The sequence below is a fragment of the Micrasema longulum genome, unplaced genomic scaffold, assembly GCF_059751315.1.
Source record: "Micrasema longulum isolate JH-2025_06_02 unplaced genomic scaffold, ASM5975131v1 h1tg000127l, whole genome shotgun sequence".
In the NCBI taxonomy this organism is placed as follows: Eukaryota; Metazoa; Arthropoda; class Insecta; order Trichoptera; family Brachycentridae; genus Micrasema; species Micrasema longulum.
In genome coordinates, this window is record NW_028277333.1 from 1,452,744 (window position 1) to 1,468,927 (window position 16,184).

The 16,184-nt window shown below is 31.0% G+C and overlaps 1 protein-coding gene across 1 annotated transcript in view; it reads right to left on the reverse strand.

Moving 5' to 3' along the window:
• Positions 1-222: 222 nt before the first annotated feature.
• The window catches only part of LOC148284365 (LON peptidase N-terminal domain and RING finger protein 2), a 63,363-nt gene continuing 47,401 nt past the window's right edge, over positions 223-16,184 (reverse strand). The window contains exons 3-8 of the mRNA XM_088241017.1: positions 11,349-11,467; positions 10,776-10,898; positions 10,138-10,260; positions 8,724-8,994; positions 6,877-7,751; positions 223-6,624 (exon numbers count right to left, since the gene is read on the reverse strand). Coding sequence (XP_088097143.1) covers positions 6,421-6,624; positions 6,877-7,751; positions 8,724-8,994; positions 10,138-10,260; positions 10,776-10,898; positions 11,349-11,467 — 1,715 coding nt within the window. The 3' untranslated portion in view covers positions 223-6,420. The remainder of the gene's footprint in view (positions 6,625-6,876; positions 7,752-8,723; positions 8,995-10,137; positions 10,261-10,775; positions 10,899-11,348; positions 11,468-16,184) is intronic.

Genomic DNA, 16,184 nt, shown 5'->3' on the forward strand with positions numbered 1-16,184 from the left:
AATTTAATATTCTTTCAAAATGACAAAATCGAATGTCCAAATTTTTTTCAGTTTTTCACGTATTACGGTAGCACAATTTTTTTTTTGCTCGCAAAACTTAGTTTTGCACTCCCCTAATGGGTCCAAACAACATACCAAAAATGCAGTCTTACATTGCGTTTTGCGATTTTAATGTAGAACTTGACAGGCCTTATATACGAATAGTATAGTAAAAAGGGCAGATTTTTATTAAAAGATTTTTATTAAGGTAATACACATAATGAGTGAAATATAAATAACCATATTTGTTGAGAATACAATAAAATATTGATTTTACTAAGACATTACAAGAATATATCACAATTTGACATTCACTGCGCGGTTTACTTGTAAGATAGAGTTTAAATAAAATATTGATATAATAAATCTGATAATTTATTTTAGAAGATCTTCAGTGATATAGTAAAAAATTTATATTTATTCAAAATGAAGGTAAAAAAGTACAAAAGGAATCCTTAATGGAAGAAGTCAAGTTAATTCTTATATTATTTCAATAAAAAATCATTTATAAAAATCTACGAGTATTATAAACTACACTCGCTTCATTCAACGTGTGATGCATCATAGACTTTGGTTGTTTACAATAATTTGTCTTAGTAGAATCTTCACAATAGATTTACACTTGAGAATAGTATGGAGTATAATCCATGTTCATATTATACTAGAAACAAATGTTAGCCCTAACCTGCCGATAGTGCAACAGCTGTGTAGGTAGAGTTCAGTTAGAGCGAGCAAACAGGAATACAATTGGGAAATTAAAATTAACTAAAAATATGTTTAACACCTTCAAAAAATATTCAACTATGAGATCATACATCAGTTGTCTACTTTCTAAAGTGAAGAACATATCAAAATAGTTTAACTAGCTCAATCGTTTAACCAGGATATACCGGGAGGAATCGTTGAGTTTATTTGGAAGTTAGTCTTATGCTTATTTAAAATTAACAAAGGCGGAATAAACATTACTAAAGAAAATAAAGATGGCTCTTTTTGTGTCTGTATGGGACACAGTAGCCATTAAATCATTAATTTTTTGCAAAATCTTGTTATTCCTGGTTTTAAGTTGTGTTGGTATTGAGGATAGCCTATTTTTTCTTATGCATGGGTATAGTAAACATGAAAAATTTTAAAGGTAGAATTCATACATACGAGTATATAAAACACATACTTTGGTAAAATAATGTGATGTTTTATAGATTTTTTATGATGATTAGAAAGCTTAAAAACCCTAGAATACTTGGGTATAAAAATGTTACATACATATCGTGTAAAATTTTACATTCCGTACATAATATACTTAATAATAAAATAAGTATTAGATATAGCTTTTATATAAATTTTCAAATATTACTTGAAAATAAAATGTGATGTTAAAGGCAGTATGATTTACATAAAATAAAGTCATTTATTAATTATAATAATTGTGTGATGAATACTGTATCGATTTTTTTTATACACAAATTTTATTTTGAAAATACATAAGTATGCACAAGTATGCATAAGTATGCAGTGTATTAAAGATTCTCAAATCCAGTTAAGCATTTTAACGGTTCTGAATCCATTTTTAAAAAAGTAAAATGTAAATGATGCACACATAAATTAAATATAAAATATGTATGCAACCAAAGTGCACAAAGAAAGTGGAAATTATTAAAAATTACAAGTAGAATGCAATATTTCTATCTACATATTTGACACACAACATTGAAGGATTGTCTGAGGACTTAGTCAATAGTCGGTAGCCAAATTCTAAAAGGGCACACTAATCTAACACCCACCCTGACTGTCAGTATTTCATATATTTACAAATAACAAATTAAAGTGTCCAAAACAACACTGAAGGCAAATACAAAAATAGACATTATTATTAATTCATCATAAATATAGTATCCTAAAAGACAATGTGTACTTTAAAAGTAAGAATAATTTAAAATAATTTACTATAATATTATATACCATGGTAAAATTACATAATTCGTACGGGTAAAATCTTATAATGGCTCAGCAAATGTCACTAGCATGCTATAATTTATGAGATATGAAATACACCTGGTATCTTAAACATTCACAATGTTATTCATTATACGTAAATACGAATTGGAATCCATTTCACATTATGAGTGAACAAAGACTGATAAATAAATATGTATTTTTATGTTGCTTTGTAAATATCAAAATGATCAAGAAACTTTGTTCGAGGTACATGGATGCAATGTGAAAATAGTATCTAATTTTTGTATATTTAACTAATTCATTCTATGGACAGGAAGGATAAATAATCTTGGATGATTTCAGTGCATACAAGTATTTCTACAGTTATTAAGGTATATTCAATAAATTTATTTTATTATTCTGATGTAAAAGAAATAAATTTGAATCTATAAACATTTCCAAACAAAACACATAACATACATTTTGGATCAGCAAAGTCAATACTTTCAATCTATAGAGATTACAATTAAACGGGGAATGGTAAATAATTCAATCTGATGTTCATGTGTCCATTAGGAAACCTGAATATTAATAAACAATGTTTTATTCATCAATATTCTTATGTAAGAGAAAGAAAACGGTTTCAATACAAATATTACTATTTTTTGGCAGAAAGAAATTAATTATTGTATCTGGAATTCTAGTTCTATTATATCAAATCATTTAAATTCCATCACAGAGATATGTTTTCATTTCCTTTTACAGCACGAGTTGTCATTTTTGTAACTTCCATATCCAAAAACATATGTATATACTTGTATAAAAATTGAAACAAATTTTATTATAAAATATTGTCAAAAGAGAGTATTTCTGTCGGCTACATGGGAGAAATATTAAAGTAACATTTACTCAGAAATACATTTTAGAAATTGTTTCAGTAAGTATTATAGTTATTATATATTTTTTTTAAATGCAGACAGTTTAAAATTGAATAATAATGAATTAATTTGGCAAATACGAGTAGACAGAACTTTTAAAATTATTTTGTATACTATGAGTAAATTTACTAAGATTCAACTGAATTAAGGTAGAGAGCGGCAAATGTTGATTACTTCAGTAGCTGTACACAAATCTGAGGAAAAAGTCAAGTTAGACATAAAGGAACTACATTAAGGAAATATGATGTAATTATTTCCGAAAAGTTCTGGCCATCTCTCACCTTTTACAGTAAATATTTCCATAGATGCTGTATATTTTACAAGGAGTAACCATATCTAATGGATGAAATAAAGGAGACCATTTTAAACTTAATAAATGGAACTGAACCATGAGTTGGCGATTTTACGTGTAACTTCTGAATTGCGGCTATTTAATTGTTAGCCCTTTTCACCAACTAATGACCAAGATTTGGAAAAAAGATAGGTATTTAAGTGACTAGATAAATAGGGAGATTATCGCGCTGTACAAATAAGGTTATCCATAAGACACGATGATTGTATCATCATGTTACTTAGTGTACCGGGAAAACACATCACATAATATGCAGAAAGTTGGGGTCCCCATCATAAGTGAATAAAGAGGAAACAAAGCAGATTTCCAGCCTAGTGAGTTGTGCTCAGATCATGTCCTCAACAAAACTATATCCTATATTAGAATCAACAAGTAAGAACTAATCAAAGTCCTTCACTTACGTATAATTATGTTTTCACATAAGCTCTGCAACAGAGTATGAGTAACGGTGTTTTCATCATAAACAACTCAGATGCGTATCTTAAGTCATTGTTGATCGGCTAAATAGGCATGTCACAAGAGAGCTTTAAAAACCAGTATTATAAAAACACATATATCATACTTTGTGTCAATATATCCAAAATCCTATGACTTTAGCAAACAATTTTTTTAGTGTTTTTTCTAGGGTTTCAAATGTCTGCAAAAATGGAAACATTGAAAAAACAACTTGAACGCAGTTGGAATTCGTAGGTGCCGATACATTTAATAGTTTGAAGGCCATCTAGAGATTGGATATTTACTTTACAGCTTGGAATCTATCACCACATGAGGACTCACGAAAACAAACTATTGAGATTAGAGAAGAAATATCTCTGAAACATTATCGGTGTGTAACATTGGTGTGATACATCATGAGAGCCATAATCACATTTGTCTACATTCATTACTAAGTTCTCAGCACCCACTGTTTGTCAGCAGTTTATATCTCAGCTAAAAGACCTAAAGTGGCCGATAGAGAATTCTGGTGATAGTTTGTGAATACCATAAGTTTCATTAAAGAGAAGACATGGACATAATTAGAGACTAAAGTCCAGACTGTTCTACTTAGATCATAAGAAATCTCTCACGCAAACTCGTGTCCGATGTATGGTCCAAAAAAAAAAGATGAAAAATGTTTTATATAATTACATTGAAATACAAATTATTACAAAAATTTGAATTTATGAGGTCTTAAATGGCCAGCTAGTAAATAAGAATGAAAGCATATGCAACTCTTCGCTAAATAAACATTTTTATAATTATTATAGAGTTTTATAAGAAAAGTCATATTTTGAAGTTGACTTGTATGCAACATGAATTCATATCTTCAGACCACTTGTATACAGAGGATTATGCCAAATTATATAACAATGTTTTACATTTTTATTACAGTATGCACCACGAATTGAATTTTCGGCAAGTAAGAAATTGAGTCATTTTTATATACATACATAAAGTATTTAGTAATTCAACTTTAAGTAAGAACTAACTACATTTATTTTCATTGAATTGCAGATGGCAGATTAAAATCAAGTTTCTCCAAAATGGATTACGAAAAATGATTATAATTTTTTAATTCATTTAAATGTTGGAGAGAATTAAACCCCAACATGGGAATATTGTTAGAACCTGTGAGAAAAATACCCAACATCTTGTGTTCAATGTATGGGGTGTAACCACAGCCACACAAAAGCTAAACATAAATTACATGGAATTTCACTTACTAGCCAGCACACTAATTACACGATAAGTAATCATAATAATCACAAAATTAATCAAATAATATAAAAATATGTTTTTTTCCAACATAATTATGTTCTTGTTATACATATTTCAGGTATTATACAAATATATATATTTTTTCAAGTTATCATCTATAAATTTTTCGTTTTGAATGCGCTTGAACAATTTTGTGACAGCACAATAAATATTTTTAATCTCCTACATTAAATACTATAATAATTAAACATAAATAATATTAATTAAATTGCCATCTACGCAATTAGTTTTCATACAACAGTGGTGCAAAAAACTGTTATTTCTTCTACTTGTACATAATATTATTTCATGGTTGACTATTGCATGAAATTTAAGTTATCTGTTAGAAATGAACTATTTTATTGGATAACTTTCATGAGATCAAAATCCAATTTCAAACAGCAAATTTCTCTAACAATTTATTGTATAAAAAGACATCTGCCTATGATAAATAAATTGAAATATTACACAAAATAGCCATGGCGACTGACGGTTCTTGATTCTTATTATTATTATAAACAGCAAATTTTGCCGCAGTAAATGATGGTCTCGCAGGTGAATTAAAAATCTATACATTATACAAAAAAATATCCGTGAATTACATTTTAGAATAAAAAAATTTATCCTTGTATTACACATTGTGTAATTAAATAGAACAATTTATGATTGGTTTGAACAATACAGTTCTTTATGAAAACAAGTGAAAACTCTAGTAATATCAATATTTGAAGACATATTCTGACCCAATGTTACACACTTATAATTTTATGAAAAGTATGCATGCAAAAATAAAACACCATTTTTGAAATTTATAAAGCTGGCTTTCATACCCTAATAAGTATACCTACTACATTATGCTGACCCTAAAAAAATGTTTTCAGAAGTTAAAATCAGTTACAGCCAGCTTATTCTGTGTGGTCTTTTTTGCAAAACACAAACAAAAGGATTTTATTATTTTCTTACACATAACAAGTCAGCACGAGATCCAAATGTTTTTAAAGTGTTTTAAAGTTTAAAGGAAATTTTTTATCATGTTTAAAATATGAAAAAAGTAAACCTTTTCAGTTGGTGTGCAAAATACACAATAATTAAAATATATATACTAAACCTGATCGATTGTATTTTTTATGCACAATTCTTATACAAAACACAAATTTTATAAATAATCATTACTGACATGAATGAAAGATAAAAAATGTAATATTCAATGCACATGGTGTAAATTTGTCAAATTGAAAGCATACTGTGCTTGCGAGTTCAGATTTTACAGATTAGAAATTCAATACTCAGTTGGATCAGTTTTTTTGAAAAATACGAGTTGTTATACATAATACATTATTATAATATAGTACATAAAACATGTCATGACTACAGGATGTCCCTAGTGAATCTATACACCTCTAGTGCTAATTTGAAGCAATATCACATTGATTGTTCCCCCAGTTGGCTAGTGCTGGCATCTTGATTGAAGATCCACGAACTGTTGAAGTAATCAGGCGGTTGATCCGTATAGTTTAAGTCCCTGTCGTTCATGAATTGTTGTTTATTCATAAAATATATATAATCTAGAGTTCTGTCTATGGCACGAAGTCTTTTCTCAAGATCGCACTCCGCCAAGATCATCACCTGTAAAAACAAAATTAATATTTCAATTAAAACAAAACAATCATGCGCCGAAATAATCTACAGCAATGGACCATATTCACCATTGTTACAATAAGCAACATGGTCTAGTATCTGCTGGAGTAGCGAGGAACTACTAATAATAATTTACAAATTAAAATCAAATATGTTGTGAAAACATATGGATACTTCACTGGGCCAAATTGTAAAATGACAATGCATAACATTTGTTAAAACAATAATAAAAAAAGTTACCTTTAAGCGTGTAGCAAACGGCAAAATTCCAACAACCCACCATGTCCAAGAAGGACCATCACATTGTAATTCCCATTCATTTTCTTCATCAGGCATGGAACCAATAGTTTGAACTATTTCATTTTTAGAAGCATCATCCATATCTTTGAACCAAAGCCATGCTTTTCGACGCACTTTATCGTGTAGTTCTGTAATATTAGGTTGTCTATCCATTTCAATGGGATTATCTCGAATAATTTCTACCTGAGCCATATCATATCCGTCTCTTTCACCTCTCGCAAGGACTCTAAATCTTTTCAGTCCCATGGTTGATAAAATGGAACAACCATTTCCGAGCAAAACACAGTCTTTGATCTCTAAAATGGTTCCGAATTCCGCATATCGATTTAGTCCTGCGCTCTTGCTATCTATGCACGCAGCGAGACCGAACTGTCTGGTACCGGACTCGAGACATCGCCTCACCATTAGTCTGTAGCGTGGCTCAAACACGTACAATGGGCAAGAAACTGTTGGGAAAGCCGTTGTGCACACAAAAACCGGTAAATAAGGTTCTGCGGCAGATGTGCCGATGACTTCTTGAGTGTGGATTATCTTTCTAGCTTTATATTCCACGGGGATAAAATTTTTCATAGCATCATCGATGAATGTTGTAATGCTTCTGGAGTTGTTAGCTAGGTATTCAGCCAAGGAAGCTTTGCAAAGAGGACATCGAGGACTGTAGTCCACACATCGCTCTAGGCAACCACAGCAGTAGGTGTGGCCACAAGGAGTAGTGACCGGACACCACAAGGACCGGCGACACAACACGCACTCGAAGTCTGATTGGTCTACCAGAATGCTTTCCACTTGGAGATCTGTTGATGATGGGGCCATTTCTGAAAAATAAAATTTAAAAGGTAGTGTTTTCAACTATGTTGGAATTTAATATCAACAAGTATTATTCAATTTAATGATTGGTTTTGTTTATTTTCATATATTTAATTTATGTCAGTACTGCAGTTGTTCAGTTTTAGTTTCAGTGCTGCAAAACAGCGTTTATTTGGTATTTTTAGTAACACCTTATAATTAATTACCCACTAAGTATAAAGACTTTTCGGTGGGGCACAATTTTTTAGAACAGGTTTATTTTACACACTTTTATATTATAAACATTAAACATTTATTTATTACCTTTTAATATTCCCTATAAAGTATTTAATTTTATTCATTTTTTTTTGTTATTTATTTAAAAAAACCCACAAAGGCATGGCCTGCGTGTGGGTATACATTTTATTTTTAGAAATAAAGGCTACTGGAAGAATACAATAGATGTAAATAAGTAAAAAATGAGTGGTGATATTAAACAAAGGCATGGCCTGCGTGTGGGTATACATTTTATTTTTAGAAATAAAGGCTACTGGAAGAATACAATAGATGTAAATAAGTAAAAAATGAGTGGTGATATTAGAACACATTTTTTTTGTCACTAGAAATGAGAAAATTATGGTATAAGTACATGTTATTCATTAAAAAAAGAAGGTATTTAAATCCTGGTTTTTTTTTTTTTTCTATCGAAGATCTTCAATTCTTATGATGGTTTGCGGGAGATCATTGAGCAACCTTGGGACGACAAAATTTAATGTTCGTAATCTGAAGTAATTTGTAATTCAGGGAACGACCAGGAAACACTCGGTTTTTAATCAAGTGTTGTAAGGGTAGGAACCTCTTTTTTTTATATTCCTGATCAATAAAGTTTGAAATGCATCTTGTTTAGAAACCTCAATTCCTCTTTTCACAAAAAAGTTTATGCCATGGATGTATGGTTTATGCACACACAAATAAGGATTACTTATTACTAAAATATTTACCTGAATATCTAGAAACTTCTTTGAATATCCTATCTATTACTCCTCGCATATTATTCAAATTGTCTACATCATTGATTTGGGATTTCTCTTGTTTTTCTCGACTCTCTTTTGATGTTTTGTTATTCTTTTTACTTTTGGCTACAGTACATTTACATAATTGGTTCTTGTAATACGTCAAGGATATCCTTCTTCTGTAACTAGGTACGTTTCGGAAAAATGATCTTCTACAGTTTTTTTCACGACTAGATGTGGTAAGTAATCTTGCTAAACACTGAAACAAGTTGAAAGGGAAATAATGTTAGAAAACAGGAAAAAATACTATAATATTTATTACATATTAAAATAATGAGTATTAAATCTTACTACTACTACCATACTACTGCCATTTCTCCATAGGGGTAGGCAGAGAGAATAGATTGCCACACACATCTATACTGGCATACATTCCTAGCTTCTTCCACATGCATACATCTTGTCATACATGCCCTTCGGTTCAGCCTGCTTTTGACATGACCAGACTTAAGATTTTGGTTTATCTCATCATGCCACTTAGATCTTCAACTTAATAAAACTTTATGATTTAACTATATTATAAACTTTAAGAGATATATTCATATATGCTATCATTATAAAGATTATTGTTTTATATTCAATATATGCATAGCAACTATTTAAATCATGTAAGTCCTGAGAAAGGTGTGAGATACCTTGCATCCCGGCTTGCACGAGTCAAAGCTAAATAGAGGATCCGCCTTGATTTAAGCTTTCAAATAATTAACACAACAATTTACATATTGAGTTTTTCTACTGACATTTTTTGGTGGAACTGCATTTTAATTATAATAATAAAAATACGTTTCTTGTTTTATTCCACTTTTATATATAATTTTTTATACATTTTTTACCAGTGACCAGGTTTCGTCGTGACCGACATCGTCAGACTGGTGGTGAAAAGTGGAATAAAACAATAAACGTATTTTTATTATTATAAACAATAATTTATCTTTCTAAATGATAATTTACAGAATGAATAATAAACCATTGAAGTAGTTTCGAACGTGGAATGCATTAATCCAAATGATTTATAAGTGTTGTGTCTACAACTGAATACAATATTCAAAATATTTTTTTTATTAATTCTGATTTAAAAATTATAATTTAAAAGCATTGTATTTTATTATTTAAAAAAATAAATAAAGCAAAATGAAATAAAAATCATTAAACGATACTTGGTAAATGAAGATGTAAGTTGAACAAGGATTAAAGAGTTATACATTCATTTAAAACTAAAATAGTAATGCAGAGAGAAATCAACTAATGCAAACTATTTTTTACATATTCTGAACATTTCTTAAATCCGTATTCGTCTTAATCTTTAACTTTGGTTGTGAAATATAAATGTTATTCATAATACTCGTGTTTGTCTGGGATTTCTAATATCTTCTGCACCTTTCCCGTTCTTGATTACAGACTTCCTTTCACTATCTCCGGCATCACTACATTTAGTGGGAACGGTCGCCAGCATTTCAGTTGTTACCTTCAAAGTTGAAAGTTGAGAAATATTCAGTAAATTTGTGGTAATCACATAAAAACAACTATTTCCTTATAGCAGCTCTAAATAATATTAGCGCATAGTGCATAAAATTGTAATAACTTCAGAACCTATTGGTGATATTATGAATTTTTTGATAACTTATCCTTCAATTTTCTTTACAATCAATGTAATTCAGTTATAGCACCTACTCACATGATTTTACTATTTAAGATACCATAACATGTTAACTGTAATGATTTAATAAAAAATGTAAACTATTGCTTCTAGAAGTGAAGTTTTATTTAGCAACAATAATTGATATCTGACAACCAAATTTTTTCAATTGAAACAAAAGTTTTTGAGAAGAATTTCTAAATTTTGTTTTTTTTTTTACTCCAAAAACTGTTTTTAAATCATTATATTAATATCTCATACTTTGAAATAGGTAAAACACTTAGTACAATTACACTCGATTTGTTAATAAATTAATTTAATAATAGTTTTTTTTTTAATCTTACCAAAGTGACATGTTTTTTAATGGCTTGAGCATTATGACCTAAGCTGGCCGAGACAAAGAAAGAAACTAAAGCATCCGCATGCTGGTTCAAGTTGGAGAGAACCACACCCCGAACAAAATGCCCCTGGAAACAGAAAAAAACTTTTTTATAATTCTAGCAAACATTTTGTTAATAATTTGAGAATATAACATTAAAATCAAAATAATTTTTCGAGTGAAGCATTCAGGATTTCTTAAGGGGTAGGAATTTGAGTTCAAAACTAATTGATAATATTTAGTTTACTATATATCTTGAGTTGATATCATTATTTTTAAATGTACTATAAAGTACATGATTATGATTTCATCTTATATTTTTTAATTATAATTATTATCGAGTTTATTATTGTACTCTATTCATCTCAAATCCAAACACGATATGATTCAACTATAAGTAAATAAATAAAACAATCCCCTGGTTTCGCTATAATCGTATATGAAAACTCTTTGGTAAAAGTTTTTGAAATATTTGCGATTTTCATGAGAATCGGGAAATAAGCCTTTAAAATTTGGAATATCGGAGTGAAATTCTTACCTTACTCCAAGTCGGTCGTATTCTTACGACATCGTCAGCATCAGAAAGTGCTTCACGGTATCGGTTCAGGCTATTCAGGGCGAGGGACCTCACAGCCAGCAATTGATGGTTTTTGGGAGCTGAAACCAAATAAACCATTCTAAACTCCTCCGTTAGCCTCGAAACAGATATCTTAACAAGTTTTTTGTAAGATAATTATTTTAACTAATACAAAAACGCATATGCAAACGCAAAACAATATTTTGTATGATAAGTATCGCATAGTAAACGCGTAAAAATATTTTTACCCACAATGAACATCGCCGTATTTTTTTATGTTTAAGAAAAAATAACATATTTTTATTTTTATATCCTATTAATTCAAGTGTCTGTGCCATCGTTTTGATGTCGATAAATTAATTTATAGATTAGTATTTGTACAATGTTTAAGCTGCAAAATTTTGATGTTTGTGAACTTTTATTGGTAATTAGTATGCCGTATGTCGGAATTAAATCGGTAGTCAGATGGCAGAAGGAGCCATCTGTATTTTTGTGTATGTTATAGTTTTCAAAAGTTTTAATTAATATTTCAGTAAATACACGCAGAAAAAAAAGAAAAAATCAGCGTTATTTAGAATGGTAATTTATTATTGAAAAGCAACACTAAAATATTTTAGTTTGTGGATTTAAAGTCTTGAAATTGAGACGTATTTCAGCTCTCCTGAACATTTTTGAAAATTACAGATGGTCCCTTCTGCCATCTGACTACCGAAATATCAAAAAATTGAATAGTCTATTCTAGCACTGTCGTGAAAAACATTTGTTCAGTACTTTTGACGAAACTGTGATGTCGGGACGAGTCTGACGACGGTCTGCATTGCATCATTCAAAGAACAATAAAATAATACAATATTATGGTTGTTAGTGTTGGGTCCTCTTCTCAGAAGTTCACACGTGCGAGAGTTGATTGCATCAAAAGCCTTAACATGTTTCTCTAAAGAATAAATAAAAATGAACAGTAAAATGATGACAATCTAGTCCAACAATGACCTATCCGCATTCGACGTTATTATAAATCCATATCCATACTAATATGATAAATGCGAAAGTGTTTCTCTGTTTGTTTGTGTTTCCTTCACGTCGAAACAGAGCGACTGATTGGCGTGATTTTTTTATATAGAGATAGCTGAAATGTTGACAAATGTCAAAAGCAAATTTTTATGCCGAAAAATCATCACTTGCTCTAGAAAACTCTTAATGGAAAAACGAATTCTTAGTGGAAAATGAATTAATTTAAAAAAAGAATAACGATGCTACGTCGCCAAAGACTAACGGATCGCTGTTTTTTTTGCATAGCGATAGTTAAGGACCGGCAATCGATCAAGCTACTATTTTTCACAAAAAGTTATATCATTCCATCGAGAAATTTCTTATTGTTAAAGAACAAAACTAATTCATTGGCTAATTTCTCCCTAATACCACGCGGGCGAAGCCGCAAGTATAAGCTAGTTATATGTTAATAGTTCACTAATATTAGTTAAACTCGATTTCGGAACACGACTGTTCTTTGAAAACATACATAAGCTGAAGTATTTTAGATACCTTATTTTCCATTTATTGAGGCCCTTCATAAATAAAAAAATAATAATACCGGCAGAAATACAAGTTACGAAATACAGGTAACTAAATGTAATACTTTGGTAAGTTTAAATATACCGAGTTTTGTTTATTTTTACGTAGTCGCATTCTAGATCCGATGAGGCATCTCATTGTATTATGGTACGCAATACACAATACGCAGTTAAATTAACTATTTGAAATGAAACTTCAAAAAGTTTGCCAGAAATATTTAAATATATATTCTATATTACAAGGGGGAAGTTAATAGTTTCTTTTTATTTCTATACAAATTTCATTTTCTGTGTAAAACCTATTTTACTCATTTATTTTTTTTAAAACATGTTTAATTACAGGTTACGGACGTAGATATTTTTTTAAAAATTCAAATACACACATTTTGGTACAGGAAATAAATAAAACCTGAATAAGGAAATCGGGTGGAGATAAATCCGCCTCGTAGTGTAGAAGTGTAGTGGTTAGTGAGTTTGCCTACCATGCTGAGGTCCTGGGAAGGTCGGCAAGAAATATTTATTAAAAAAGGTGGTTCTACACTCGCCCGTCTGGCAAAACGATGCATCTATAATACGACTGAAAGCAATTTACTCTCTGAGATCTATTATATGGTATTTAAGATTGCTTTTTTATAAGGCTTCCTAGCCATTTTACAACTTGGTGTGGCTGTAGAAAAGTTCTGATTAAAATGCCATAAAATATTTTACAGGCGATTTTCTCAGTTCGACCTTTTTTGAGATGCGTCGTTTTGCCATAAGATGGGCGCACTGCAATATTTCATGCTCCTAGACTAGCACCGTCATGTAATAGACCAGTGGTCCCCAATCTTTATGTCGTCACGAACCGGTCAACGTTTCATAATTTTACCGCGGCCCACAGGGGGAGGGAGGGGGGACACATTGAATGAATTGAAAAAAAAAACAAAAACAATATATTTGCACAATATATAATAATAAAATTTACAACTGCGGTACATAAGTTATAGTGACAAATAATAGTAGAGAAAACACAAGGTTTGTGGGAAAAATTAAGAAAAAAAAAAATTATAACAATGAAGGATTATTAAGTTTCAGATATTTTCTTTTGGATTCATGGGTATTTTCAATATTTTTAAGGTTCAATGGAAGGTTAAAAGTATTTTATTTCCATGATAGAGAAAAGAATTTTGAGAATGCTCAGGGTTTAATATCGGGATTTTAATGCTGTTCTGATATCTTGCAGATATATTAACTTGAAAATAATTTATCTATTTTCTTTAAAAGTTTTGATGGTGAAGCTTTATGTGTTCTGATTTAATGCTAAATAAATGAGAACCCTGAGCTTGCTTCATTGAAACGAGATGGTTCCATCTGGGGGTAACAGGAGATTGTGACACGTGAAGTGGCTTGCTTAGTCCAGTTAATTTCTTTGTTTTGTTTGGGTTGCTGTCAGTCAGCACTGCAGAAAACCCCGCTTCACATAGATAGGATGTCGGAAATGGCAATAGGGATTAATTTTCAGTCATACAACACTATGATCAATTTTGTAGGTATGTTCTATTTTTCAAAAGTAATTTTGATTTTTAAGCAGGGCCTTGCGCGGCCCAGTATCATTTAGTCCACGGCCCGGGGGTTGGGGACCACTGTAATAGATGATCGAGGTACGCTGCATTAATAGTATCCATACAGTTCCATATGCACCATCGGGTGCGAACAGGGGTACGATGATGATGTAGTATTGTTTGCTTTATGTATTCTTGAAAAATATATATTATAATATTTTTGAATTGTCACCATATTGGTAAAACGTATAGGCATGTTTATTTTTAAATAAACGTATGCGGTACAAATGTAAAGAGATTCGTTCTTCCAAAAGCTTGCAGACTGGCTGGATTTTCTCCTAAGTGTTTATACTTAAATTTGTTGCAACAGAGAGGGAAAACATTTTTGAGAAGGGAATTAATTCACAAAAGTCAACAGATGGAAGAGTTGCGGAAATGTGGATGTTCAAACATAGGCAGAATGGTGAATGTTACACAGTGTGTAAAGTGGCCACTTAAACCAGCCACTAACAGGTCATAAGCCCTGTAAGTACCTAGACTCCCAATTCCCTTCTCAAAAATGTTTTCCCTCTCTGTTGCAAAAAAAAAACGAACAACTCCTTAGGGAGAAGATTCAGCTAGTCTGCAAGCATTCGGACATACTCAAAACACTGTTGAATTAATTACCTGGTAAAAGAAGAAGTATAAAAATGGGAAAAATGTTTTCAGGCGTTGCCTAGTAGGTGAATTGGTTCAGCCGGGTGAATCTCACCCACATGATAAAGGTTTCAGCTCTTTTACTTCACAAAAGTCAACAGACGGAAGAGTTGAGGAAATGTGGATGCTCAAACATAGGCAGAATGGTGAATGTTACACAGTGTGTAGTGGCCACTTAAACCAGCCAATGACAGGTCATAAGTCCTGTAAATGCCTAGACTCCCAATTCCATTCTCAAAAATGTTTTCCCTCTCTGTTGCTACAAATTTAAAGATTCGTTCTTATTCAATATCTTTACATTAGATTAACCATTTTTAATTGAATTTTTACGGTGACTTTTCACAAAAATTGAATAAAAAATGGTGCCGTGATAATGCGACGCGACGCGGCGGCGGCGGCGACGGACATTAGGACTGAACGTCAATAGGAAAGGTTAATGCACGCCCAAGATCACGTCGACCTTGAAGGAGCGAATGTACGGTACAATGTGCTCAGTTGCGAGCTAAACAAACGGCTGGAAATGACGAACGACCGACGCCGACGCGCGACGTCTGCACGCCGCGTCGCGCCGCCTACCCACTAAAAAACATTAATATTGCAACACGAAACGTCTGGAATAGTCTGCAATGCACCACATTTTATCCCAAATTTTAACGTCGTTTATTTTTTATTAAACTCTTGTGTGGTTATGATGTCAAATGAGTCTGCATAGAATACAAGACTTGATATATCTTATTATTTTACGTAGTGATTATGACCCTCATATTGTTTTTATAAATTATGGATAAATGGATTGTTAAACAGTATTATATATAAAATTGTTAAGAGGATATGCGATTTTGATAAATAGGTATTTGAATTTTTTTATTTTATTAAATCATACAATTTCTTTTTGTACTTCCAGGAGTTACAACAAACTTATTTTGGGACAGAAAAATATTCACAGAAAGGTATGGTATTAATATAGTTATATAGTAACAAGTAATAAT